Source organism: Rhipicephalus microplus, chromosome 5, assembly GCF_043290135.1.
Source record: "Rhipicephalus microplus isolate Deutch F79 chromosome 5, USDA_Rmic, whole genome shotgun sequence".
Taxonomy (NCBI): Eukaryota; Metazoa; Arthropoda; class Arachnida; order Ixodida; family Ixodidae; genus Rhipicephalus; species Rhipicephalus microplus.
Window position 1 is genome coordinate 147,836,204 of NC_134704.1, and position 26,410 is coordinate 147,862,613.

The 26,410-nt window shown below is 45.2% G+C and overlaps 1 protein-coding gene across 2 annotated transcripts in view; it reads left to right on the forward strand.

Annotated features, from left to right (window-relative positions):
- Positions 1–6,873: 6,873 nt before the first annotated feature.
- Positions 6,874–26,410, forward strand: part of LOC119174187 (transcription factor vestigial) — a 65,484-nt gene continuing 45,947 nt past the window's right edge. For both annotated transcript variants that reach the window (XM_037425013.2, XM_075896025.1), the window contains exons 1-2: positions 6,874–7,794; positions 24,671–25,283. In XM_037425013.2, coding sequence (XP_037280910.2) covers positions 7,654–7,794; positions 24,671–25,283 — 754 coding nt within the window. In that variant the 5' untranslated portion in view covers positions 6,874–7,653. The remainder of the gene's footprint in view (positions 7,795–24,670; positions 25,284–26,410) is intronic.

Consider the following 26,410-nt stretch of genomic DNA (forward strand, 5'->3'; position numbering starts at 1 on the left):
GCGTGTGGTGTGAGCCGGTGGTTATCAATTTCACAAGGATACACAGCCGTCAGCAAGCTCAACCCGAACGCTCCACAGCGTGACCTGAAGCACTTTGATTGGCGCTATAGCATCGCGTAGCTTTGGCAACTGTTTTCGAGATGTTACCCATGCAAGCCGACATACCATCGAAGCATACCGAGCTATTATCTCGGCAACAGGGCCGAGTGCTTCACGGCTGACATCAGTCGAAATACCCAGGCCACGCGTCGGAGCGTTCGTGTTAAGTTTGCAAATGACTACTTTTTTCGATATTAAGGATATGATGCGAGAGTACGGCGACTTCAGAAAAGCGTGTTCCTGCGACGGATATACGCGAACTCCAGTTCATTTCAGGAGCACGTTCGTATATGGCCGCCTGCGCATATTAGGTGCCTGAGATCGGTGAACGACGAGCCGCCGGGTTGCAAGCGGTGACAGCTCGCTTCTTCATGGACGCCGCGTAACGTTTCGACCTAGAAGAAAAAAAACGCTCAACAAAAGAAAAAAGCCAACCCAATTCATAAGCCATGTCTATCACATGAGTGGTGTCCAAAGTAAACGACATTTCTTCCGGGACTAAGCCCACCGGGCGATCGAGAAGCGTGCCTCGATGCGCGCAAGGAGCGGGCCTGCTGCCGACAACCAGCGCCAGCCTGTCGCTTTCACGATCGAAACAAACGGGGCCCACACGTATACAATATTCACGAAGATGTCTGCAGGAACCGTGTCTTTCATTTGAGAGGAACGACACGTTTACTTTGAAATGTTTAGAACAAACGAGCATTTCTTTGCGAATGAAGTTCAGCTGCAGTGTGTACACGGCGAACCGCACCTGCAAGGGTGTGTTCGCATACAGATTGCCGACAATACCACGATTGTTAGCACGATTTCATTTCATTGTGTAGTTATTGCGAAAAGAGTGTCAAGCTAGCGACTGTAAAAAGTAAAACAACCTGGCTTATGAGCGTTAGAGGTTTCTTCTGATTCATTCATTCACAAAACTTTATTTGTGTCCTGAAGCCCGGTCTTTTCAGACCGAGGCGGCCGCGTCCACGTTGGTACCGTCAGGCCGAGCCTTGTGGCGTCATCGTGGACCTTCTGGACTGCCCATAGTTGGTCTTGATAAGACGCGCTTCGCACCATCGTCTGCCAGTAAAGCCATTGTTCTTTGGGGTCAGCGAGAGTCGCGAGACAGCCCACCCGCATGTGTCTGATTTCAATGATGCCATCGTACGCGTCACACTTGTGTTGAATTTCACTGTCAGGGAGAATTTTATATTGAAAATACGGAGTGGGGTAACTTCCGGTTTGCAGTAAACGTATACAGCGTGACTGCCTGAGCCCTGTTCAATTTTGCATGTGGCAGTGAAAATTGCCTATATATACCGCCTCGTTCGGCGCTCGCCTTGTAGTTAGTCGTTTGACAGCTGCGGTCGCAAGGTGCAGAAGACTGTCATTCATACCAGCAGCCTTTATTTTTTGTAAAACACATTCATTGGCCCGCCGGTAGTCAGTGCTAGCTATAGCTCGTGGAGATCGCCACGGTGACTGGTGCGCAGTGTGAGCTCGATACGATGCCGGCTTGATACCGGCAGCATAGCGAGGCCTTCTTACCACTTAGATGTTACAGCTGGTGAAATACCGGTGACACTCCGAGAAGCCACCATCGGCAGAGACGGGGCGAGCACGTCGCCGGCGCAACTCTCACACCGGTTGCCAGCCAGCCTGCCGTAGTCGAGTGAAGCCTACTTCAGACCGCTTCAAAGTTTTTCACTGTTAAACTCCAGGAGCAGCCGCTGACGATCGTAAGAACTTACCTTTGCTACCATCAGTTTATTCTTCGAAGTTATTTGTTACTCGGCCCTTTGAAGCGCAGCATTCACGGCGTTTCGTTGAGGATTTCGACCGATGTGCAGCGTGGTCTGACGGTGTGAAATATATTGAAATCTTCACACTAAATTCCAACAGGTCGTTGCAATTCTTCGCTGCACTTATAATTTTGTTGCCTGTTCACAGATGCTCACATGGTTAGCCACAAAAAGCACCTGTGTTTCACACCAACGTGCTCACATATGCCCGCACATACACACGTACGCACGCACGCGAACACACACGCACGCACGCACGTCACGCCCAAAGAGGGTTTTTAAAGCTCCCATAGGGAGTTTGTAACCACGTGACCTGAAACTCCCTGGGGAGTTTCACAAGGTCATGCCGTTCATAAACTCTATGATTAAGCGGAGGGGCGTTTTACGACGACTTGGGCTGAGTTCACTCCCTGCCAGGGAGTAAATAATTGGAGCAGGGGAGTTTCGTTGGCTTGTGTGCCGGAGAAACTCCCATCTCGGCTAACTTTTGCTTACAGTGTATGCCCCAAGTAATGATATTTCGGGATGTCGTTGTAAGTGATTAAATTATCTTTATAGCCCCCGGGATGGTAGGGGTCGTCGGATCATGTCTGACCGGCACGGCAACCGAGTCCTCGCGCCAGGTCATTCGTCACGTCATAGAGGTTGGCCCGAGTTTCGTCCACTTGTCCCATATGCGCAGGAAACCATCGAATTTTGGTATCGATGGGATTGACTTTGTTCAAAAGTTTAACCACACTCCCCGCGACATAGCCTTTGTCGAAGCTCGTAATTGCTGCTCTGAAGTCGCTATATACGTATGACCATTTTCCGTTCCTGATAACTGAAGCAATTGCGGCTTGTTCCGCAACCGTGGAATCCTTAGTGAGTATATTCAGGGCGTCCCGTACCTCTCCCTAGCTGTCGACCCTCACAGCCGTGTAGGCCTCTTGACCTTTCACCCAGGCTGCGTCCACGACGGCCGCCTGTTGTCCTACCTGTGCGATTTCTTTCATTAATGCTTTCGCTCTCGCTTTTCACCTGCTGACATTGTGTTCCGGATGCATGTTTCTCGGCAGGGGAGTGTTTCTGATCACGTCTCCAAGCTTCGCGTTCAGTTCTACCTCGACCTCCTTCGGGTTCTTCGATCTATTGGAGACTGACCCATCATCGAATATTTGCTTTGAAATAAACTGAATAGGCTTAGTCAATCGACTATATATACTGCGGTCCGGCAACGGCGGCGCTGAAGCTGCCGGCGACGTTACCTAAAACACGGCGATGTTGTTTTACGTATAAGGTTTGAACGCTGCGCGTGTAATTACGTCTACACCGCACTACTACGTCAGAACGTGAAGCGATTCATTGGTGCCTATATAACCCCGTGATTTTTCTATCCCCACCGTGGCGTGATGTTGTGCAGTTGTAATTAACGTAGGTGCTTGCTGATTTATTGTTCGCGAGTTCAGATCACCATGTGTTTATTGTGAATTTTCTGTGGTTTATTTTTGATTTTATTATGTGCGAATATGTTACGTATGTTAATAAGCATAACCCTAAGCCTCCAAAACCCTGGTTGTAGCCCTAAAATAGTTTCAAAATTTTTTTTAGCCGCTCTATACACTAAACCTATAGGTCAAGTATAGTAGCTGGGACGAACCGTACGTGGAAGACCTCTATAGTCAGCCATTTGGCTAACCGGTACGCGAGACGAAAAACTTCCGGCCTATTACAGTCCCGCCTATGAGATGGGCCGCTGAGCAGAAATGCCACCTACAAGTTTTGCTGGCTAAACGAACCTTGTATAGGCGTTAGATTTTTCGTTTCGCTCACAGGTTATAGGCTGATACGCAGGACTTGATCAAGAGTGTAGTCGAAGTCACGACAAAGCATACATTTCTGTGTACTTTGTTCTATCTGTCGTAACTATTCTAGGAAGTCACAATCGAATCAAATGAAATCCAACTACATCAAAGTTAATTTTCCGTTCTGTAGTACAGAAAGAAAGGACTGTGAAAAAAAAAAAGCCGTGTTTTCAAAAAGACTTACTGATTCACAGTCCTCTAGTTCACTCATTCACAGAGAACTGAATTATAAGGCGGCGATGCTGCATGCTGGCACGATGTGTTAAATTCTGTATTCACTTCTGAAACGAGAAAAAGCATTTTGCTTCTGTTATTTAAATAATGAAAGTAATTGCTTTTCACAATAGGATTGATTGATTGATATGTGAGGTTTAACGTCCCAAAACCACCATATGATTATGAGAGGCGCCTTATTGGAGGCTCTGAAACTTTCGACCACCTGGGGTTCTTTAACGTGCACCCAAATCTGAGCACACGGGCCTACAGAATTGTCGCCTCCATCGGAAATGCAGCCGCCGCAGCCAGGATTCCAGCCCGTTACCCGCGGGTCAGCAGCCGAGTACCTTCCACTATAGACCACCGCAGCGGGACATTTGAAAATTGGCAATAAACCATTGTCATGCCAAACTTTTTTTTGCAAAATTTTGGGGGGACTGCGAAATAAAACAGATTTTTTCATGATTGATTAAAATATCTGGGAATGTTTCACGTCTAGTCGGGTGCTTTAGTTGGTAACTGCTAGAGCACGCGCTATGTATTATTCAGAGCTTTTTTATGTGTCAGGGGGTTTCTTAACAGTTGACGGTGACTGTGCCCGTATGTGCCATGGAGATGAGTAAACCAAACGCTTACTTATCCCAGTTCCATGCATTGCATATAGTCACTCCTTTCGAAAAACATTACCCAACAGAACTGTCCTGACCTGGTGAGTCAGTTCGACTGAACAAAAATGTAACTCAAACTAAATTTGTGAGGTGCCTCTTTATAGCAGCGGGAATATTGAGCTTTTGCTCTTGACTCGTCTCAACATTTGACAGAGATCGCACATAATTGTTGCCTGACCAACTGAAATTCGCGTGCATCCAAATAATCAAAATCGAAGGGTTGCGTCCATCATGTGAAACGATTTATCAATTTTTGCGCCAGGCGAGTATTTATAACCCCCAAATATACATTGGCAGTAGAAAATTCAGTCTTACCTCAATCAATTCGTGCAATAACCTTTTTTTCTCAAAATAAATTATCATTACTTATATTCATTTCCTGTGAAGCGGTTTTAATAGGATGGTAGAAGACTACCAGAGGGAACTTAAAAAGCGCTAACAACGAAAAACCAAACACGTCCAACAAGACTGGTACTTTACTTGCAACTAACGTTTATTTGAAACAGGGTAAAAAACGTTTCTGAAAAACACCAATGTTCTAAAAAAGGGCAGATCAAAGACGAAGTTGTCGAAGCATACCTGATAAAGGAAACAAGTGCGGCTAACTCGAAGGTTGCGAGTCGAACCTCAGCTGCGGCGGTTGCATTTTCGATAGGTGCAAAAATGGCTGAGGCCCGTGTACTCAAATTTAGGTGCACATGAATGAACACCAGGTGGTCGAAATTTCCGGAGCCCTACATTATACGGTGTCTCTCATACTCATATCGTGGTTTTGATATGTTAGACTACAAATATTAGGAGTATTATAATACTAAATATGATTATTAAGCAAGCAAGTAACATCATCGTTGTCATTGAAAGAAAATGAAGGATATCTTTCCTTTCCGCACATTTGTATACACGATGAATTGTCTTTCAAACGTCATATGTTGAAATACAGACCCACGCAATTCCTTGTGGGATGATGCGCGCAACTGCAAGCTTTCTGTGCGGGCATAATATTGTATTGCACATTTAAAGTAAAGGCTAGTTAGAGGTGTTGCATCAGTCTTATTGTATATATGTATTTCGTCTCTCGTCATTTTAGCTTTTCAAGTTTCCTGTAATAATATCAACTCGCCCAAATAATGGTTCTGTTCCAAACAACCAACGTATGCCCTGTATTTTATTCTCGCATCTTACGTTCCATTCATCCACACGTTTATTCTATGTTTCACCAACAGCGCACCCATAAAATGGAATTCTCACGTTGGCTGTGCCATCTCAAATTAAAAAAAAAAATATCTGAACTTTCAGGCATACACAGACAGTACACCATGTTTTTTGACTAACTCAGTAAAAACATTTCGCTCTACAAGTTACCTCTACATGTTCCCTAGATGAAAGAGTTCAGTCTACCAGAAACGTCAGAACAAAGAACATTACAAAACAGTGGTATTTCTTTTCTGACTGACACTTTTCAAGTCTGTCTAAAACTTTTGAAGCATATCATCACTCGTCACCCCATATTCTGCTGTCTTTTTTTTTTGCACACTACATAAGGTCTGGCTTTATTTCCAGTTTATCCGAAAACTATCTGTACATCGTTTTTTTTTCATTTTGATAATTTTCCATGTTTTCATGATTGCCAGTAGCTTTATATTTTCACTACGGCGCAAATGCATGCGCTCATTTTTTATATATGGTTTTTACAAGGTGTGTACACGAACATGTTTCGCTTTCTTGTAAGGTCAGTTGCATATTTTGTGGGGGTGTGAGCATGTGTGCGGGTGTGAAGAATGCATATGAAGTGTAAAGGCATCGCAGCCGCCCTTTTTTTTTTACTTTTTGTAGGTATTGTGCGTGAGGTGCAGTGCACCTTACAATAAAATTTTGTTTCAGTTTGCTATGGTACTCTTTAAATGCCACTACTCCGGAGACATTCACAGCTTCCCGCGAACGCATTGTTCTCTTTTTCGCTAGCAACATTAGCGCTGCCACTGTAAAGCTTACTTCTCCGAAAAGCTGGGTATCCCTGCCCTGCCGAGCTCACCTCCCTCAAGCGTCGGGCGCCCGGAGCTTTGTCCGCAGGAGCAATGGAGAAGATGAACGCCTCAGCATCTTCCGCCACCGTATTCCTGCTCCTACTCCAGCTCATCTCTCTCCTTTCCCGCCAAAGAGGGGGCCTCCATTGGTCAGCTTTTATTGTGACGTCAGACCATCTGTGTCAGTCCCCGCCTTCGCTCGCTCCGCCTTCTCCACACTAGCTCCCACCGAATCGCGCTGCTGCGTTCGCGGAGGCGTTTCGCTCGTGAACCGGCCGAACGGGCTCGCGGCAGTCAACAAAACCTGGCCGTTTGCCGGTGGCGTCCGAATGGCGAGAGCTCGCCTTTAGCGAAGGGGGCGACGCGGCAGTTCGGTCGCAGCTTGCGAATATTTCGCTCTGAACGTGGGATTTGTGATCAAGTGCGTGTCGGTGTTTAGTGCCCAGGACAGCGACAAAGTGCTCCCTGAATCGCCTAAAATGCTATGGTGTTGTCAAACATGGTGAAAGATCACTGATTCCGCATTCTACTTCTCTCCATACTCGCGTCTCGTATGGTGCAAAACTTTGAAGCTCGCGTGCGACTTTTGTGTGGCGCCTGCACTGCTACAGGTGACAGCGCTGCAAACAAAACAGTCGTCGCTTAGCTTCAGTTTCCTGAAGAGCAAAGGTCATATGCGGTAAGCTCAGCCTCAGTTTCCGACTTGGACCGCAGCCAAGAACTGCAACCACGTTCTTCAGTGACCAATTTTCCAGCGTTATCAGGAACTGTCGAACGCACGTCGGATGCTATTCAGAAGAACTGTACGTCCGTTACATCAGCGAGAGGAAGAATTGACAGTCGGCGCTCTTTAGGGCGTACACTTGACGGAGTGCCAACGGTGCTCCACAGCCGCAGAAAAAGCGCGGGAGGCTGACGGTCGCTGTACCCTTGGCGGTCTGCACGAGGGCCCACGGGTCCCAGCAGCGTGGGTTGGTGGGAGTCTGATGCGACGGCGGCGGCGGCGGCCAGGATGAGCTGCACCGAGGTCATGTACCAGCCTTACTCGCCCTATTTTCCCTACCACCAGCGCGCGGCCGCCGCCGCCTCATGCCCCGGCGCTGGAGCGGCATCGGGCATCGCGGCCGCCCAGGCCGCGTGCCTCGACTACAAGGTGAGCACGCGACCCTCCGTTGCACTTGCATAGTTTCCAATAACTGTTAGACAAGCTGTCTGTCATTGTGATTTTACGATAGCCGTAATCGTGGCCAGAAATCTGCGTGTAAGTTTTCTGCTCCTGCGGAGATACGTTCGTTGAACACTGCACAGTAGACATGATCGAACTCTGCAAAGGTCTGTTAGGTTATATGCTGCGAAAGGTCTTATTCATTTCCTTCTTCTTTTTCTTAAACTTAGCACTTCACATAAATTGGACAATTTACACCGAGAACAATGCAAGGACGCGATGATGGGCTGGTCTCCCTTACACGATATAGGAGGAGGATTGAAGGAGCTAGGACGCTAGCCCATCTACAACGCTTGGCGCCTTGTGTGCGTATCAGGCCTACACGGTGCCGCAGCTATCTTTAGCCAGAGTTTAAAAAGATACCGGCACACGCAATGACGACCCGACGAAATGCATGTTGGTGCACGTTGCCTGGAGGGAGTCAGATAATCTATTGTGTTATGATTGTTTAATTAGGCCCCTTTAATTAACTTGCTTTTGAAGAAATGAATCTGGGTCAAATATTCCAATGAGAAAACTTTAGATCGGGTTGCAAAACGTCTGACTCGACCGTTTTAAACTTTACATAATTATAAGTGCATTTCTGTTAACTACATATGCCCGCCAAGTATACAAAAAAGTGACAAATCCCATGGCGCGCATACGCGATACGTGATTCTGGTGCTGCCTAACGTTCCGCGTACGCATCTCTCGCACCGGTTCATGACAGCGATAAGCAGTCACCGCGTTCAACGCATTTGTGGCCGATATTAAAACGTGTTCATCGCAAAGCCCCCACCATCGTCGCGGGCCTGTCGAGACAGCACAATCGGGCGAATGCTATGTGGTCATTCGTATGCGGGCAACGTTTCGGAGCACTACACTCATCGTGCGCACTGGCGCACGAGCGGGCTTGTCGCTTGGTGTCTTTTTTGCTTGATGGTATCTTTTTGCATTTGCTGTACGCGTGGTATCTTTTTGCATTTGAAGTCAGCAAAAAAAAAAAGAAAACAACATTTAAGAGGTATAAAGCTCGAAAAGTCTAATTGGACGTTTTGCAAACCTTTGAGCAACTTTCTCATTTGAATTTTAGTTGCTAAAAGTAAGTTTAAAAAGTGCCTTAAACAAGCAATTAATTGAGAGCACGAGTAAATTGTCTGATTCAAAGAGGCAACAATCAGCAACGCGCATTTTATAGCAGCATTATTGCGTGTGTCATCATTTATCAAAGCTCTGGCTCAAGATAGATGGGACACACTGTCTGCGTATGCATTGTCGCATATATTAAGGCGTCTGCCTTCACAACAAACGCACGGTTATTGTTCGGGAGAGAAATGTTGATCTTTTCGGCTGTATACAACAAATCTGCTCAGCCACTGGAATGGAGCGATTCGCAATCAAAATCTGCGCGCCTTCCCTCTCAATATATATTGCGTCTCTCATAATCATATAGTGGTTTTGGGTCGTTAAGCGACACATATAAATCAATCTCTCAATATATAGTAATACTGTTCGTGTCGTTCGACGTACTTTAAAATATCCCTAGGAACGTAAATAACTGACTTGAGCGTCTATTTAACAAATTTGAATTTGTTCCACACGTACAAGACAGTAAACGGCCGTGTATATTCGTGTTATTACGTGATCACTCGAAAATGGTGGTAACCACAGTAAAATGACAATTGCTTTTTCGTGTTTGAAATGTGTGCGGATCCTTTGTCAACCTATATGGAAAATCCAAGGATACCGACAGTCACGAACACATCAAACTGAACGCGAGACAGTGTGCTCGACATTTTTGTGACTGTGAGTTATAGACTATAAATTATTTTATAGTCTATAGACTATAAAGCCGAAGTGGAAATCGAACCCACAACATCAAGGTCGTTATCTCCACGAATTGGGCTTCCCCAGTGACCACGCAGAAGAACGATACTCCCAGATATCTAATACAATTTGGAGATAAAATTATACCTATTTCTTATCAGGCTGTCGTCTCACAGGATGAGTATAGTATTGTATGATTACTGCGGTCACATTTTCCCATGTAACTGAATAATACGACGTTAGAATCTGACTTTCACTCTTTTTTTTTAATGAGGGAGGGAGAGCTTACTCATCAAGTACTTGCTGAAAGCAAATGTGACCTCTCTATAGCAAGTTGGACGATTCATATAAGCAACTTTATATCCAAGAATTTCCGGAGCTCAACGCATCCAGCAAATTATATGCACAATGGCCGCGAATGCGAGACATGCTTCCTCGCGATGCGTGCGTCGTTCAAGGAACTTACACGACAATATTCCCCGTCTTTCTGAACAGAGCAGTTCTTCCACTTCGCGATACGCGGCGCAGTCTTAACTATATCGCAACATCTTGTTATTACAGCCCCATTAGATATAGAGCAGTCAATCGAGTTATTACAGCAATCATAGTATTTAGTAGACGCTCAAGGTTTGAATTCCAGGCTCTTATATGTGGAACATAGTTCTGTCTTGATATTTTAAGGCGAAGTAATGAAGCTTCATTCTGGAACGTGTTAAATAGTGTCCATGAATACTATGCTAATTGTATAGAATTTTGAATAACACAGCGCACAACGTGTACGAACACTATACGTGTTTAAAAAAACTACATATTAGAGCATACACTATATTTATGTGAAGCATCGGCCTTACTCTGCAATCTACATATAGGTACGTATGAAGCCCTGAACGCGTGAAGTCTCCTTTTTTCTTTTACTGTATATGTGGCTCTAAATAGAGGACAGTGTTCGTACCTCCCATTTTTAATGCTTCTGACGAGGTCTCGCTCTTTTATTTGGTAATGCCACTTTACTTTAGTAAGACAAGACGAGTATAAGCTTGGTTTGACCCTCACTATATGTGAACCATTTGTCGGAAGCGATATAGTTACTATGCTCCACAAAAAAAAAGGAACAATTACTAAATCCTGCTCATCTTCCATATAATTTCGGACTAAGTGGTGATTAGCGCAGAGCAATGGACATATGACTGCACGGAATTCTCAGGAAAGGATGGTCGTGAGGGATATTTGTGAGTGATATGTCCACGCTTTATTATAAGATTATTCTCTAGATCAGTTACCCCAAAAGGGGACAACCTGATGGGAGCGCGCCGACTATATAGGCCACCAGGCTAAGCTATTATTTTAAGGAAAGTTTTACCAGCAGCGTCTTTTTTGATAACAGCCGAAAGGAAATTTGTTTATGAGTAATGATCAACGACGATATCTTTTTTTTTCAAGAATCCACACGTAATAAATTGTAGGTGCACAATGATATAGCTTTATATGAAGACTTTTAAGGCATTTGCACGCAAGGAGGCGTCTTCTCCCATTGACGTTCACTTGCTTCTGCACGCATGACTATTTTATATAGAGCGCCGCAATAGATAGACTGAATTTGCTAGTGATCTTGTGCGGCTTGTACGGATGAGAACGCCTGGGTTTTGTGAGCACTTGAACTGCTCTTTAGCGTGAACAAATATGCACATGTATTACCATGTATACGTGAGGGTTCAGTCACCTGTTTAACTGTATACTTTTATGATTGTTGACATCTCTCAGTGGACAGGTATCAGGAACGAAGAAATAATTAGCCATAAGCGTCACACACACTTAAGCACGAATACCTCCTTGAATATATTTACGTTAAAAACAGTATAGAAAGCTCTGCAGTCGTGTAGTCGTCGTGGTGCTCGAGTCCTGAACCGAAAGTCCCATGATGAAATCTCGGCCGTGACTGCCGCATCGCGTTGTATAGGAAAGACGCTTGTCTCGTGTTCTTACTTTTAGGTTCATGATGAAAGAACTCCAAGTAGACGAACTTTCCAGAACTCCACAATATGGCGTCACTCGTTAATATATCGCGATTTTTGTCTTCAAACACCATGCAACAGTTAATATTAGAGGGGCACATTTACAGTTAAACATGTGAATCCGTAATGGCTTTCAGCTAAGCACATGCGGATATGCAGACATCAAATGATAGTAAGTAGAAGACCACACCCATGTACAAAGATTTTAAGAACGACTGACAAGACAATGAAATATTTCAGCTTGTTGTTCCAAATAACCACATACATGTTCGGACAGCTCCGGACACATTGTCGTATAGTGCCTGGGAAAGGCAGTTGGTATGCTTTTAATACTACTACCCTAGAGAAGAACTTGAAGTTTCGTTATAGAAAGGGTTGCTTCACAGTTACGTCTAAACAGAAGTCCGACGTTACGGGAAGGCTGCAACTCATGAAATACTATATAGTACCAGATCTGTCATTCATTGTCAGTGGCACGTGGTTACCATAAAAGGTGATGAGGGAAACTTACCTCGTCAGTGAGTCCGGCAACGCTTTCTGTGTTTTAGGCTGCGTGGAGGGCGCATATCTAAAACACTGTGAATTGTGTTGACTCGTCGTCATAATGTTCGCTTTGGTAAGGCTGGCTTGGCGATTAGGGCTAACAAAAACTTTAAAATCTAGGCGAAATATTTTATACGTGTTGTCTGCCTCCTGTATGTGGACAAGGTCGATAGCGCACCCCATGAAGCCGACAAATGTTCCTTTCGAGAGTCCACGTCATAGAAACAAAAAAAGTCACTTTTGGGGCGCCCGAAAATCACGTCGGTGCTTCTTTAACTGGACTTGTTAATTACAATTAGGCGCTTCAAATCAATCAGCCGTGCCACACTACTTCGAAGTTTTATCAGTATTATTTAACAACATTCAGTGACATGGGCTGCTGTCTTGAATGTATGCACTGCACTGCAGATTCTCTGCCTTATAGCGTCCATCGTTGACGGTGGGGAGATACTTGCAAGTTTTTTCAGCGCGCGAACATAGGAAAAAGGGACAGGGTAGACAGAAAGAGCTACAGAAAGAGCGCAGAAAGAACACCGAAAAAATGTGCACAATGTGGTACAAGAGTACCCTGGCATTCATTCCTAAGATTGTGGGTGCACCCCCCTCTTTGATCAGTGCTCTATATTGGCAAGGCAGAGGAATCAGCTTATCCGAGAAATTATTGAAGCTGAAGAAATGCACTCGCTAAGAAATAAATGCGCAAGCACCTTATCGGTTGCTTTATCACACGCACAACGTGATTACCCAGCTGGGATTTGAGGCAATAGAGGACCCGTCACACGTGCTTTGATACTTGTACATTGATTAGGCTTGTATTTCATCTTCCTGTTCTGTAATCACCCTTTTATAGGCACATATATTATCGCCACTTTGTGAAATAAAGTTAGTTGCACGCACTGCGCTCTTTCTTTCTATCCTGTCACTTTTTCTTATGTTCGCGTGCTGAAAAAATGTGCAAATATTACTACGCACCAACTAGTCCAAGCTTCCACTCTTGCGGAAGGGGGGGGGGGGGGGGAGATACGTTTTGTATCAAATTTGGACCGCCACTCAGAGTAACCTTTTCGTCATAGTGTCCCCGTGCTACAGGTACAGCTATTTATGGCGACAAAAGAAAAAGCTCGATCATAGCTCTAAAGAAAAAGTCAACCATCTGATAAAAAAATTTGAGCCAATCGCATAAGCAAATTGGCAAATATTAGTGCAAAACAATAATGAAAAGCTGCACACTGCCATGTTTGGCGACTTCGACTGTATCAGTGTGGTCATTTTGTTTTGTTTTTTTTTATTTGTGTAACCCGTCATCTAGCCAAGGATAAGTGTTTTCTTGCGGGGATTTCATAGTTTAGTTTTTTCGTTATATAGCACACAACCTATTACACTGTAAGCAAAAGTTAGCCGAGATGAGAGTTTCTCCAGCACATGAGCCCACAAAACTCCCCTGCCCCAATTATTTACTCCCTGGCAGGCAGGCAGGCCGGCAACCGGTGTGAGAGTTGCAAGCACCGGCTACGCGCTCGCGCCGTGTCCACCAATAGTGGCTACTTCGAGTGTCACCGGTATTTCACCGGCTGTAACATCTAAGTGCTAAGACCTCGCTATGCCGTCGGTATCAAGCCGGCATCGTATCAAGCTCGTGCTGCTCACCGGCCTCCATGGCAAGCGCTACGAGCTGGCACCGACCGCCGGCGGGGCAAAGAATGTGTTTCACAAAAAATGAAGACTGCTGGAATAAATAACAGTTTTCTGCGCCTTGCGACCCCAGCTGTCAACTGACTAACTAAAGGCGAGCGCCGAACGAGGCGGAGTACGATCGTCAGCGATTGCACCGTTAAAACTTCGAAGCGGTTCGAAGTAGGCTTCGCTCGACCACGGCAGGCTGACCGACAACCGATGTGGGAGTCACGCCGGCGACGCGCTCGCCCCGTCTCCGCCGATGGTGAGTTCTCGGAGTGTCACCGGTATTTCACCGGCTGCAACATCTAAGCGGTGGGAAGGCCTCGCTATGCCGTCGGTACCAAGCCGTCATCGTATCGAGTTCGCACTGTGCGCCGGCAGCCTTGGCGATCTCTACGAGCTAGCTAGCACTGACTACCGGCGGGGCAATGAATGTGTTTTACAAAAAATAAGGCTGCTGCGATCAATAACAGACTTCTGCCCCTTGCGACCACTGCTGTCAAACGACTAAATCGAAGGCGAGCGCCGAACGAGGCGGAAACACACAGAAACAGCGTACGGCATGCATGCATGCCCATGTGATGCATGCGAGCAACGGGAACAGCGACTGCGAACCTTCTCATTCGTTTAAGTCTATCGCTCCGTAGCTTAAACTGCGTGGATACCGGACAAGTATTTCTGTGCATGGGAAAAATAACGAGACGTAAACTGCACATCAGCAAGCATTTTGTGACCACCAGCTGTCATTCATCGAATCACCGTGCCGTACTCAGGAGCGAGGCCTTGTCGTCGAACGCGGTAGCAGCGGTCTACCTCGGTTCATCACTGGAGCTGCTGAATGTGCCTCGATAATGTGTTGATTCAAGGCCGCGCGAGCTTTCTGTATGATTCAGTGCATTTTATGGATCCACAAGCAGTACTGCTAATGCAAATTCAGCCTGTATGACAGAGTGCCAACTGATAGAACTTTTTTGCTATAGTTAAAAATATTGAATATTAGGCAGGCGTAGGTTAAAAGGCACGTGTGTTAAAGTGCTTACATCAGGCCACCGCAACTTTGTACTTACGCCGTGCGCGTTTGTTGCTTAATTATTAGCAAAAATAGCGTTCCTACCGGGCAACATGGGAGGTCGGAATGTGGTGCTTATATATATCCAGTGACAAAAGTGTAGGTGTGCATTGCGGGTGGGAAGCTCTGGTGAGTGTGAATGTTGTAATATTACGTGAACGTTGAGAGCACGTTGTGCACTCTAATCATTGTTGTGTGTGTATCGAAGGTAATGCAATAAAAGTTTCGCTTGCGCATGGAACGGCTGCTGACGTAACTTTTTTCTCAGTCAATGCAAAAAATTTACTCCCATACTGACCTGAAAAAGTATCCGGTGGATGTAAATCACCCCCCCCCCCCCCTGGCACCATGCAAAAACGCCCTAATGATGGGGAGTAAATTTTTTACTCCCTCCGGACGGTGTTTATAAAACTCCCATCGAGGCGTGCACTAGAAGACAGCGTCATTTACTCTCATCTCGGCTTATTTCTGTTTACAGTGTATATGCATACACAATTCATAAATAAATATCTGCAGTTAAACCCTATTCATTATAGTGGTGCAAATGGTCAATTGTTACAATTTTCGTAAGACATGTACCTAGAAATACATAGATGAAAAATAATGGGAGGTCTTCAGAGCAGTAAACTGTTTTTGTGACCATAGCCACGCAAAGTATTCTCCTTAAGGGGAGGAGGAGGTCAAAGGTTCAGCGCAGTACCCCTCCTCCCCATTTCTTTTATATATATGTGTGTGTTGGGCTGACTTTCCACCTTTAGCGCCAAGTTTGTAGCCAACAAGAACGATAGTGGCACTATGAATACTTTCTTTAATAATGCACCCTAAATATTATGATTCTCAGAGAGCGAAATTGTAGAATAAAGAGTGCAATATTTTTACTTTTTCCTTTGGTGTTCAAGCAAGTTGCGAATAAAAGCGTTTTATTTAGTTCATTGCGCCAGCGTGCACTTCATCTCGAGTTTTTGCAATAGAAATTTTGACCCAAAACTCAGGAAGAGCATTGGACGTTGAAGTTGTTTTCACTTCACAATGTAGGTCGAAGTGAATGTATAGAGTTGCCATTTGAATTTATAAAGAATCGCTGTTTTTGTCGTGTTCACGCAAGAAAACGAGCGATGCTTCAGCGTCAGCACAGATGGCGGGCAGTGCCAACCAAGCGTTTGCGTCCCAACGTATACACGAACGTGCCACGCTTGATTGATTGATATGTGGAGTTTAACGTCCAAAAACCACCATATGATTATGAGAGACACCGTAGTGGAGGGCTCCAGAAATTTCGACCACTTGGGGTTCTTTAACGTGCACCCAAATATAAGCACACGGGCCTACCACATTTCCGCCTCCATCGGAAATGCAGCCGCCGCAGCTGGGATTCGATCCCGCGACCTGCGGGTCAGCAGCCGAGTGCCTTAGCCACAAGACCACCGTGGCGGGGCAACGTGTGACGCCTGGATGCGTCGATGTGCACCAGCCCGCTGGTGAGGAAAAGAGAGAGCAGCTTACTTTTAATTTGTATTTAAATGTTAAGAAAGTTTGCCAGTGGATGCACCAGAACAGAACTAAGAAGTTGTTAGAAAGTAGCCATGGCCGTAGTCGTAATGTTGCAAAATAGGCGCAGCATAGCCACACACACACACACACACGCGCGCGCGCGCGCGCGCACGCACGCACGCACATTGTAGATTGTACCAGCGCACGCACGAATGGTACATAAAGGTTTTAGATCCAAAGCAAGAGTCGCATGGCCTCCAAATTACACGCCGCGCGCTTGCCATCTCGGGGGCCATAAAAAGTCTCACAATGCCTCACAGATGGCAGCATATTACCAAGCGTTTGCGGCTTGCTTTATCAACGCCTCCGGAAAGGCATGATATGTTTTCCGCTACATAGTTGTCCATCTCTAGAATTGTTTAAAAGTTGTTTCATGTTCTTAGCGGCGATGGCTGCACAATCCCAGCGTTTTCCGAAGTTGTTTGATGCCCTCCAGAATTCGCCTACAAATCGCTGAGTGGGCTCGTATTCGTCGTGAAACCTGTCGAACAAAATGCGTTAAGGAAACTCCTGCCACTACATGGCATTTATGTGGTCTTTTTTCCTAAAGCAGCAGGAATTTTATCGTGGCTTTGTGCTAGGACACCTGCCTGCCACGCGAACGGCCCGGGTTCAATCCTCAATATAACCGACCATTTTGATGTTCACTTTATTCGCTTCTTACTCGATTTTTCGCTCACGGACAAATTTTCGCTCAGAACCAATGGTACCAACGATGACGGCTGAATTTCTGCGACACGAGCTCTCTAACACTATCGCGTTACAACTAAAGCAATGAATTTAAACTTAAATGGCAAAAAGTGCAGATACCGAATCAGAGTTTTAAAGGCGCCCGGCAGAACTTTTTTCAAGTAGCCTCAAAATAGATGCACTAAAGGAGCTTGTTGACCCACGTTCGATGTTGGTTCAGTGTTCATCATAATTTATTGAACCCTTGGAGACCTTATGAAAGGCACTACATAAAAGGGTGGGGGTGGAGGCAATTAGATATAAGGACATGTAAATATACAAATGAAGAATAATAGTGAAGCAAATATTTATTCTGTAGCGCTCAACATGAAGTTAAGGGCAATAATGAAATTGGAAGAACTCCTATACATGATGTACCGGCTGCAAAACGGGAACATAATAAATAAATGAATAAAATTGGTTATCGGATTTTATAAATATTGTATATGCAGTCATGTATGATATAGACGTCACGTAGAGGGTTAAGGTCATGTCGTACTTAAGTGCCATCCATTGAAGTGGATTTACGTAGCAGTGTCCAGGGGTACACCAACCTCGCGAGCCCAAGCGCAACATATCAGCTTACCGCTTCCGATGTTGCTAATACTCATGCTGCTGATGGCATCGTTATGCATACTGTACACGACTGGTTATATAACATGCGACTGTTAAACATATGTTTATGCGTACAACATTTGTACATATATTTGACGTCATTACGCAACATTTCGCTAAAAAATACAACATAGCGAACTTCCTCCGAATGCTTCGATAACATAGACTCCCAAGGTACTTTGGAGCTGCCGAATTCTTTTGAGAATCCGTCCAGTATAAGCGGGTTGACGAAGATTTGTCACACGCTGCAATTCTACATTCCCTCTTGGCTCATTCGGACAAAAGCGCTAGAATCTAATCCGGGAGGGTTAGCACGGGGTAAGAAAATACGTCACGCGCTCCTCGTTGCCTTGAGCGCTTTTACTGTTTTTTTTTATTTTTCCGATACGTGTCTCTTCAGTGCAATTGCACGCGCAAGCGTGAACAAGGCACGCCCTCCCAAGGCTGCCCTAGTAGTAATGGAGCGCGCCATGTTCAAGTCAGCCAATGGCTATACAATGGCTGTGATTAGTGATTTTTTAGTTTGTACGGTAATTTTTCGAGAGAAGAGAAAGCATTTTCAAATTGATTTTTTTCAGTTTGTACTGTCATTTGTCGAGAGAAGAGAAAGCAATTTTAACATGCTTTGAGAATGGTCGAGAATTCCAGTTTGCTTGCAGTGCTATAATAATTGGCTTACCTGTTCTTGAGTGCCCCGACTACCGATCGGCAGCGGTTTAATGATTATTAGAATGTGCTATTGGTCTAGTGCATAGCTGGACTTTGAACTAATAACGCGAATATTTGAAGGCACGGGAGACGCAAGACGCTCTTTTTCCTGTCTTCCACCTCACGTGTCTTTTTCTTCACTCCTGTTTAAATATTTGCGCTGTTAATACAACTTCAGCGTTGCATGACCATGCTTATGAAGTGTTGGAGGGCCCCTATAGTACTTCCTACGAAAACATGTTTGCTAGCGTAAAAAAGGAATACAATAATGGGGATTGTTATTTAATAAATAGTAATGATGTCAAAATCCAGACGTCTAAAGTACATCATTGCACAAAATTCGCTGCATCTATACCTTGAGAGTCTGCACGGTACATATATACATGCAGAAAATTTCTTAATGAACGTACATTCTAATGAAGCCAGGTTATTGGTGACGGCTACTTGTCTTCCTCTTTTCTTTGTGTCCTTTTGTATCTGTGTACAAAAATCAAATAAATAAATATATAAGTAGCTTTTATAAAATGCTTGTGGTATCCCATATACGCCACCAAGCGTCATAATTACTTACTAAATCTTTCACTGGGCCCAGCAACAAAGTCTTCAGCGAAATATGCTGCCTAAACAAGACATCCGTGAGAGTTGTTTGCATTTTACGTTGTGTGAAATAATGTACAGACACGGTGTATTAAATAAGTGAAGTAAGCTACTCACCTGGAATATTGTGGGAACAGTGAGGCATAGATCAACGTCTTACTGCGTAATTTAGATTTTATGCTACATGTCGACGTGACGTGAAAGCGCCGCAAGTGCGAAGTAAGACCGTGCTATATATGGAAGCGGCGTTTCAGATAATGATTAATACGTGGCAATACGCTTAGACGCAATGCTGCAACGTTATTTCCTTCTACTGGCTGATAGACTCTTGTATTTAGGCATCAGTAATTATATCGAGGTATTATGGTGCGAGACTAGCGGACTTAAAATTTCACAACGAGACTTTTAGTCTTTGTATGCAAGCGACAGACGGGACATTACGAAACAACTACTTGGTCAAGTAAAAATTTGATATTGGTGCTTGAGCTACGAGAAGCACATGGATTTCTCTGGGAATAAGGAATTCAGACGCAATATTTTTTTTTACAAAATTATATGATTCACAAGTGCAGTAAAATTTCTTATGCTGGGGCGTCCTTGAAGGAAAACACTGTACTGACGGTGCACTATATATAGTTGTATATTAGCAGTGGCCGATGAGTTGGGTCTACACAAATAATGGCGCCAACCTCTTTGCGACAGTGTACAATAGACGTGGGTGCACCAAAGCTAGATACGCACGACAAATTATAGTCTCCTTTTTTCGGAAGCTCCACGGGCAAGCTCATTCCTTGCTTCACCAATAGAGAATGGGAGTGATATACCGTTACCCATTTTCTCTCTATATGCGGGACCCGAGACGCTCATAACAGACCAAGGGATATACACTCATACGTCGCATTCAGAGAGGAGAACCAATATTGTGAGCCCACGCCCGGTCCATTCCTTTCTGTCTGTACCGGGCACAGAGACACATATAGACAGAATTGTGTCCTCGAAAGTAGTGGAGAGGGGATGGGCTAGCATAGTGTGGCCAGCCTATAACGCCACTCCGAACAATCGTCTTTCGGTCTCGGCCTGCCAACGCTTCGCAATAAGCGGCAGTGACCCGCGATCTGCTCAGCGTGCTCGCGAAACGCGTGGGCTTTCAGACTTGCCACGGTTGCAGTCGTGAGAAAAAAGAGCCTTAGCGTGCTCTTGGAATCGGGATTACTTCTACAAGGAAAGGGGGGAGAAGCGGAGGAGGAGGATAAAAAAGCGGCTGCCATCTCAAGCTCGTATTCGTGGCGACCTCCTCGAGACTTTATTGCTAGGTTTATTGCAAGCAGTTCGCATAAAGCCAGCTGACAGAAAGCCCTACATATATTTCAAGAAAGGAAGCCGATGCACGGCGCTATACGTTCCAAGATTACAGCATTATTTGGTCACGCCGTGACCATCCACTTTTAGCGCGCTTTAAAGTGACGAATGAAGTGTGTTACGGTGATTTGGGAAGAGAAGAAGATAACAAAATAATCATGCGTCTCCTTCGATCCGGCGAGTTATTTCTTTCTTTCTTGTTTTTTACGCCCCTCACGTTCTCAACCTATGTACTGCGTAGTCGTTAGCCATGTGTACCACGTATACGTGTGCGAAGTCATATGATGCATTTTTTAAAGTTCTGAACAAGCAAAAAAGATAGCCAATTGTTCATTCACACCTATAGCTTGTTCACCGAAACTGGGCTCCTAGACCGGCAGAAACCCGAAGCGTCGTCTCGCTCGCGGGGCAACGGATAAGGGTGGACACAAGGTCTGGGACGAAGATACGCAGCACCTCAACGAAGGCAAGATTACCCACAGAGACAAGATCTAGCACGTGCCACGTTCCCCTTGGAGCGCGAGGCGGCCAGTGCTCGCCTTTGGGCTTGTAGTACGGCCCCCGCCTCCATAGAGCAAGCGGGCACGCAAGAGTCTCCGTCCCTATCCCCTCCCATGCTTTGCCGGATCGAACCAATAAAGTTGTTCTCTGTGTCTCATCGAAACTCGTTCTCAATGTAAAAAGAAAGAAACAAAAATTAGGCACTCGCAGAATGAAAGCAATACAGTGCAGGCGGTTATGGTGAAGATTTCATGAAGATATATGCTTGTTACCGAAGGTATATATCAAGTACCGCGAGCATGCTCGCACGCATTAATTAGTAATTCGATATTACGGTATTTTTAACAGTTATCTAGTTTACATGAAAAACTTTTCAAACGCTACCGCTGCGATAAAATCAAATAATTATATTATTGGCACTTTGAAACTTCTATGTGCCCTGCCCTTGCGTTTTTTTTTTTGTATAAGTTCGCCTAAATGCCCCTAAAGCTATATGCGTAGTTCTTTCTTTGAATTATCAGATCACGCTCCTTCACCTGCATTATAGGATATAAGAATAAGCATCGGGGCACTATTAGGATTAATTATGTGGGAAATACTTTTGTTGCAAACAATTTTTTGTGATTTTGTTTCGAGCACTGGTGTTGTATTTTTAATAGATAAATGGTCATTATTTGTCAATAGTAGCATTATATTAGTTCATTAGTTCACTAATGCATTGCTACATGTGAATCGCAGCTTGTGGCTCAGTGTCTCACAGAGTTCTCACTATACTGAATGAAACAGCACGGGAATAAGGAGTTTGAATCGTCTGACGCACATCAAAACGAAACTTTTGTGTCGCGGTTGTCTTCACACAATAAATGAAGATTTCTAGAAGTAGTTGACTGTGTGATTTTCTTGCCTACTCATACGCGCAGGTAACATGTGTACATGTCTTCATCGTTCATACAATTACACGAAAGAGCTGAAATAGAAACAAACGTGATATAAAATTTGAAATAATCTGTGTCCAGGTCATCAAACAAGCCAAGGAGACATTAGCGGCTTTCAAACAGAACTCCCAATGTTGTCTTTCACTCGAAACAAACCAGACAAGACTTGCGCCACGTGAACTAATCTTTTATGCCTTGGTGAATACCTCAAAGATCGTTATCACTGCAAAATTTTGCACATTTTAATCAAAAGTGAGCCAACATTATCTCTTAGTATTGCTATTTAACGGAATTTTTGTAAACATGCTGAGATTTCATTGTATTGACAAAGGTGTTATTCAGAATGCTGTTCCTTAAGTAATGTTCATTTCCGACAGGCATGTATACCTGAATACTCCCCATGCGGCAAGTATTCTAGCTCCAGTGCCCTCAGTCAAAGTAAAGCCTCCTGCACATTATAACCGCATCGACATGCGATTGATCCCCGGCTACTAGAAAATCAAATTCGGTACGTGCACAGACACACAGTTACCCTTGATCAGATTGCTCGAGCCTTCGACGTACGCTACGAGGCATTCCTCTCTGCAAACAAGTCAGGCGCCGCAACGCAATGCGATTGCGCGCCGGCGTGTTAATGCCCGTATCCCGCATACCACTGAACTACCGTGTAACAGAGCCATTAAAAAGATCGTAATCGAAAAACGCCGCATTTCTTGTATATGTCGGCCAACTTTCAAGTGCCTCGCACTCCACGAGGCCGCAGCAGAGATTCAAAACAGCGCCATCAAAGGAAAGAGAAGAAAAAGTGACAGCTCTATCCCTACAAGAGTTACTTCGATGATACTGCCTGCTTCATCAGTTAGTGCGCGATGATGTACGCCTGACGGAGCGCCCGGCGCCTCTGGTTCAGCGTCTATCGCGACCGGTCATCTGCCGGAGCAGTGGCGGCGCAGCCTTTGAAGAAAGAAGACGCCGCACTATTCAACCGGCGCGACAGGCTTCGAACAATGGCCCTGACCTTGCGCTGGTGTCACTCGAAGGTCAAAGCCAACAAGCTGAAGCGAAGTTCGCGAGGCTATACAGCACACGCTCGAACGGGTATGCACTCGTGGGTAGGCAACCGTGTCTCGCGATTCCAGTCCCGTTCGGCGCTTCTTCGGATTACGAATCTAAACGCGCACGTCGGCGTCACATGGAGCGCCAACAATTTTTGGGTCCGATTTCTTTCCCGTTTTGTTTCGTCGTGTAGGCATACGTTTTCCCCATGAAGTGTGTTCCTATGTGTTAGTTAGACCAAGTTAAAAAAAATGAAGTGGTCTCGCACTACTGGTTCTAAGCCTGAACGAAGCCCGGAGCACTCTTCGTTTCTCTCCGGAGTTTTTTTTTTTTTTCGTCGCCTCTCTTTCTTTTTTGTCTTCTCTATTTTTCATGTTTGTTTATAATTTTCTTTCTATTTTTCTCATCACTCTCTTTCTTGTTGTCACGTGCTTTTTTTCTTTTTTAGCCGTGGTATTGACTCTGTTATGCCTAGCAAGGAGAGCATACAGCATCCCGATTCCCCAAAAGTGGTTCGCACCTTATATTGTCATTAGGACGCTAGAAAAAAATTGGCAGATCCCACGTGCAGTAGGAATCGAGGATATGCAAAGCACAAATGAGGAAGATTGATATGTATCTTGGAAATCAGCACAACGTTACAAGATGGACGTAAATTATCCCGTACATGACTTCCATGCTCGTCATACAGTCATGGTATGACATACCAATTTCTGTATCGATAACACTATGCAAACGGCCAGGAGAGCTAAAAGTCGTATAGGCGGCAAATAGAATAGATAGATAGATAGATAGATAGATAGATAGATAGATAGATAGATAGATAGATAGATAGATAGATAGATAGATAGATAGATAGATAGATAGATAGATAGATAGATAGATAGATAGATAGATAGATAGATAGATAGATAGATAGATAGATAGATAGATAGATAGATAGATAGATAGATAGATAGATAGATACGCTCAATGTCACCGAAGTTTGCTAAAAAATGCATCGCATTTAAAAACAAGATGAAGCAGGCTTCCTTTGGCACTTCCACTTCTACTGCTATTAGTTTGTGCCCATCAGCGGGCAATATTCGATTGCCCACTTGACGCTGAGCGAACACCTTCATGGCCGTTGACGTAATGCAGCGACCTCTAGCAGTAGCTCATGCCAGCTGTTAATGTTACATGCGACGGTTAGATGGGGCGTTTCATTCTACTAGCAGTAAACCATGTAAATGTACTATACTACATCCTTTAAATGTGGTCTGTATTAGTAGTACTAAAAGTTTCATTATCGGTTGCCCAGGCAGGATTTTGAATTTTTTTTCGTGTAAAATCACGGTGCTAGGACTTGTTGCGCATAGGCTAGTATTTTCACTAGCTAAACAAGTGACAAAGGTTGTAGCTATCCCGCTCAGTGTTGGCACCATGCATAACAGAGCAGTTAATTCAAAATCAATAACGCGTCATCGAACGCCGCTTGCAGGGCGCCATTGTGTGAAGTAAGCGCTGGGATATGCGTCTGCGAACGCATGTTGCACAGCTGTTCCATCACAGTGCAAAACTCTTTTCTTTTTCCTGTACATAGAGAAACCTAGCTACCCAATACCTCGGACCATTTTCTTGAACAGGTTTCCTCTATTTCTCCGCAGCGGTTCGTGAACCCCAAGATGCACGACCTGTTAACTAGCAGCGCTTCCCCCGCGACACCGCCATCCTCCCTGCAGTCACTGGGGCAACCACGGTCCTCGTCTACGACGGGTTCTTCTTCGTCGCACCACTCGCGATCTCACCACCACAACCACCATGGCGGGAGTGGTGGCAGCACGGCCAACAACGTCAACAGCGGGGGCAATTCCTCCGGTCCTCACGGGAGCAGTGGTCGCTCTTCCTCTTCTTCGTCGGCGTGTGCCGTAGTGGCGTCGTCGTCGTCGCCTTCGACGCCCCTGGCTGCCAGAAGCCCCGACCGCGACGAGTCCTCCGTTCCGGGAAGCAAGGCCACGACTTCGTCCTCTTCTTTACCTGGCGGACACGCCGCAGTGGTGAGCGGCGGCGGCTCGTCACCTCCTCCGGTGGTGACAGGTGGCACAAGTGCTGCGCCGGGCGACGCGCATTACGTGTCGGACAACTGTGTGGTGTTCACGTACTACAGCGGCGACATCTCGTCCGTGGTGGACGAGCACTTCTCGCGAGCCCTGAGCGAGTCCGGAGCGTACGACGGCACGGCGGGGTCCTCCTGCAAGTCCGGCGTGTCACATCTCAAAGGTCAGCGATCTTTGAATGTTTCTGCGCTCTCGAGTCACGGACTCGAAGTGATTCATTTAATGAGTGCACAGCGGGGATACTTTATCGAAAAACACCGTATTGACTCACGCTGGATATAAAATGCGCTGAACATTTGTTGCTCTTTCTCCTTGCTTACACTTCTCCTCTTTCGGCATTGTGTAACTACGTTCCTTTTACCATCTATCGTTTTCTGATCTTAGCTGGTTATATAGTGAGTCACGAGATCTTTGCCCATACTTCAGCCAGCCACAACTACATCGTAATCACCAGACAAATTGAAAGGCGCGTGATGCACCGTCGGTTCCAGGAGTCACACCTATATTTCTGCACAGTATACATAGGGGCTTCAGAAATATATGTTTCAGGCGTCTTTCCAATTCGAATTGCTTATCGAATACCTACTTTCCCCATACGTCCGCATGCCGAAAGTGAAGTCGATCATGTCGAAAGCTTGCCCTCGACAGGGCAATTGCTTCAAGATCTCCAACTCACAGGAGCTTGCAAGAGTGCCGATCTGTTAGCGCCTGCATGGTCAGCTCAGTACCAACACTTTCATTTGATGCATTTTGAATTCCATCTACACGTGATAGGGTATGCAGAGCAGGAAAGAAAGTGCACGTCGTGGGAAATCGCATGCAACGTATTGGAGTGAACTTGTTCGTTGAGACACGTACAGCGTAGCGGGATAGGGTTTGGTATCTCAGCCAAATACTGACCCACCTGCAGGGGCGAAGTGCCCAGGGTCAGCCTATATAGTTATACCTCCGAACGCTGATGAACATTATCGCACAAGCAACAGCTTACATCATGTTGGTGGTCGACTTGGTGGTCACGTGAGTCAACAGCGTCCCACATCAAGAGGCACTTGAGATTTGCCCCGCGAGCGTCACCACTTTCTCCGGCGAAAGCCTTTTAGATGCCTCATCGAAGACGAAAAGTGACTGTCTTCATTGATAGAAACTTTGAGAGTCAATACGAATGATACAAAACGTCACGTGACGAAAGATTCTCGTGTCGTTACTGTGAAGTCATCGATACAACCTACTTAAACTAAAAGAAACTAAAAAATAACAAGGTGATGTTTTTCGCCTTCGAGTTCTGTGACG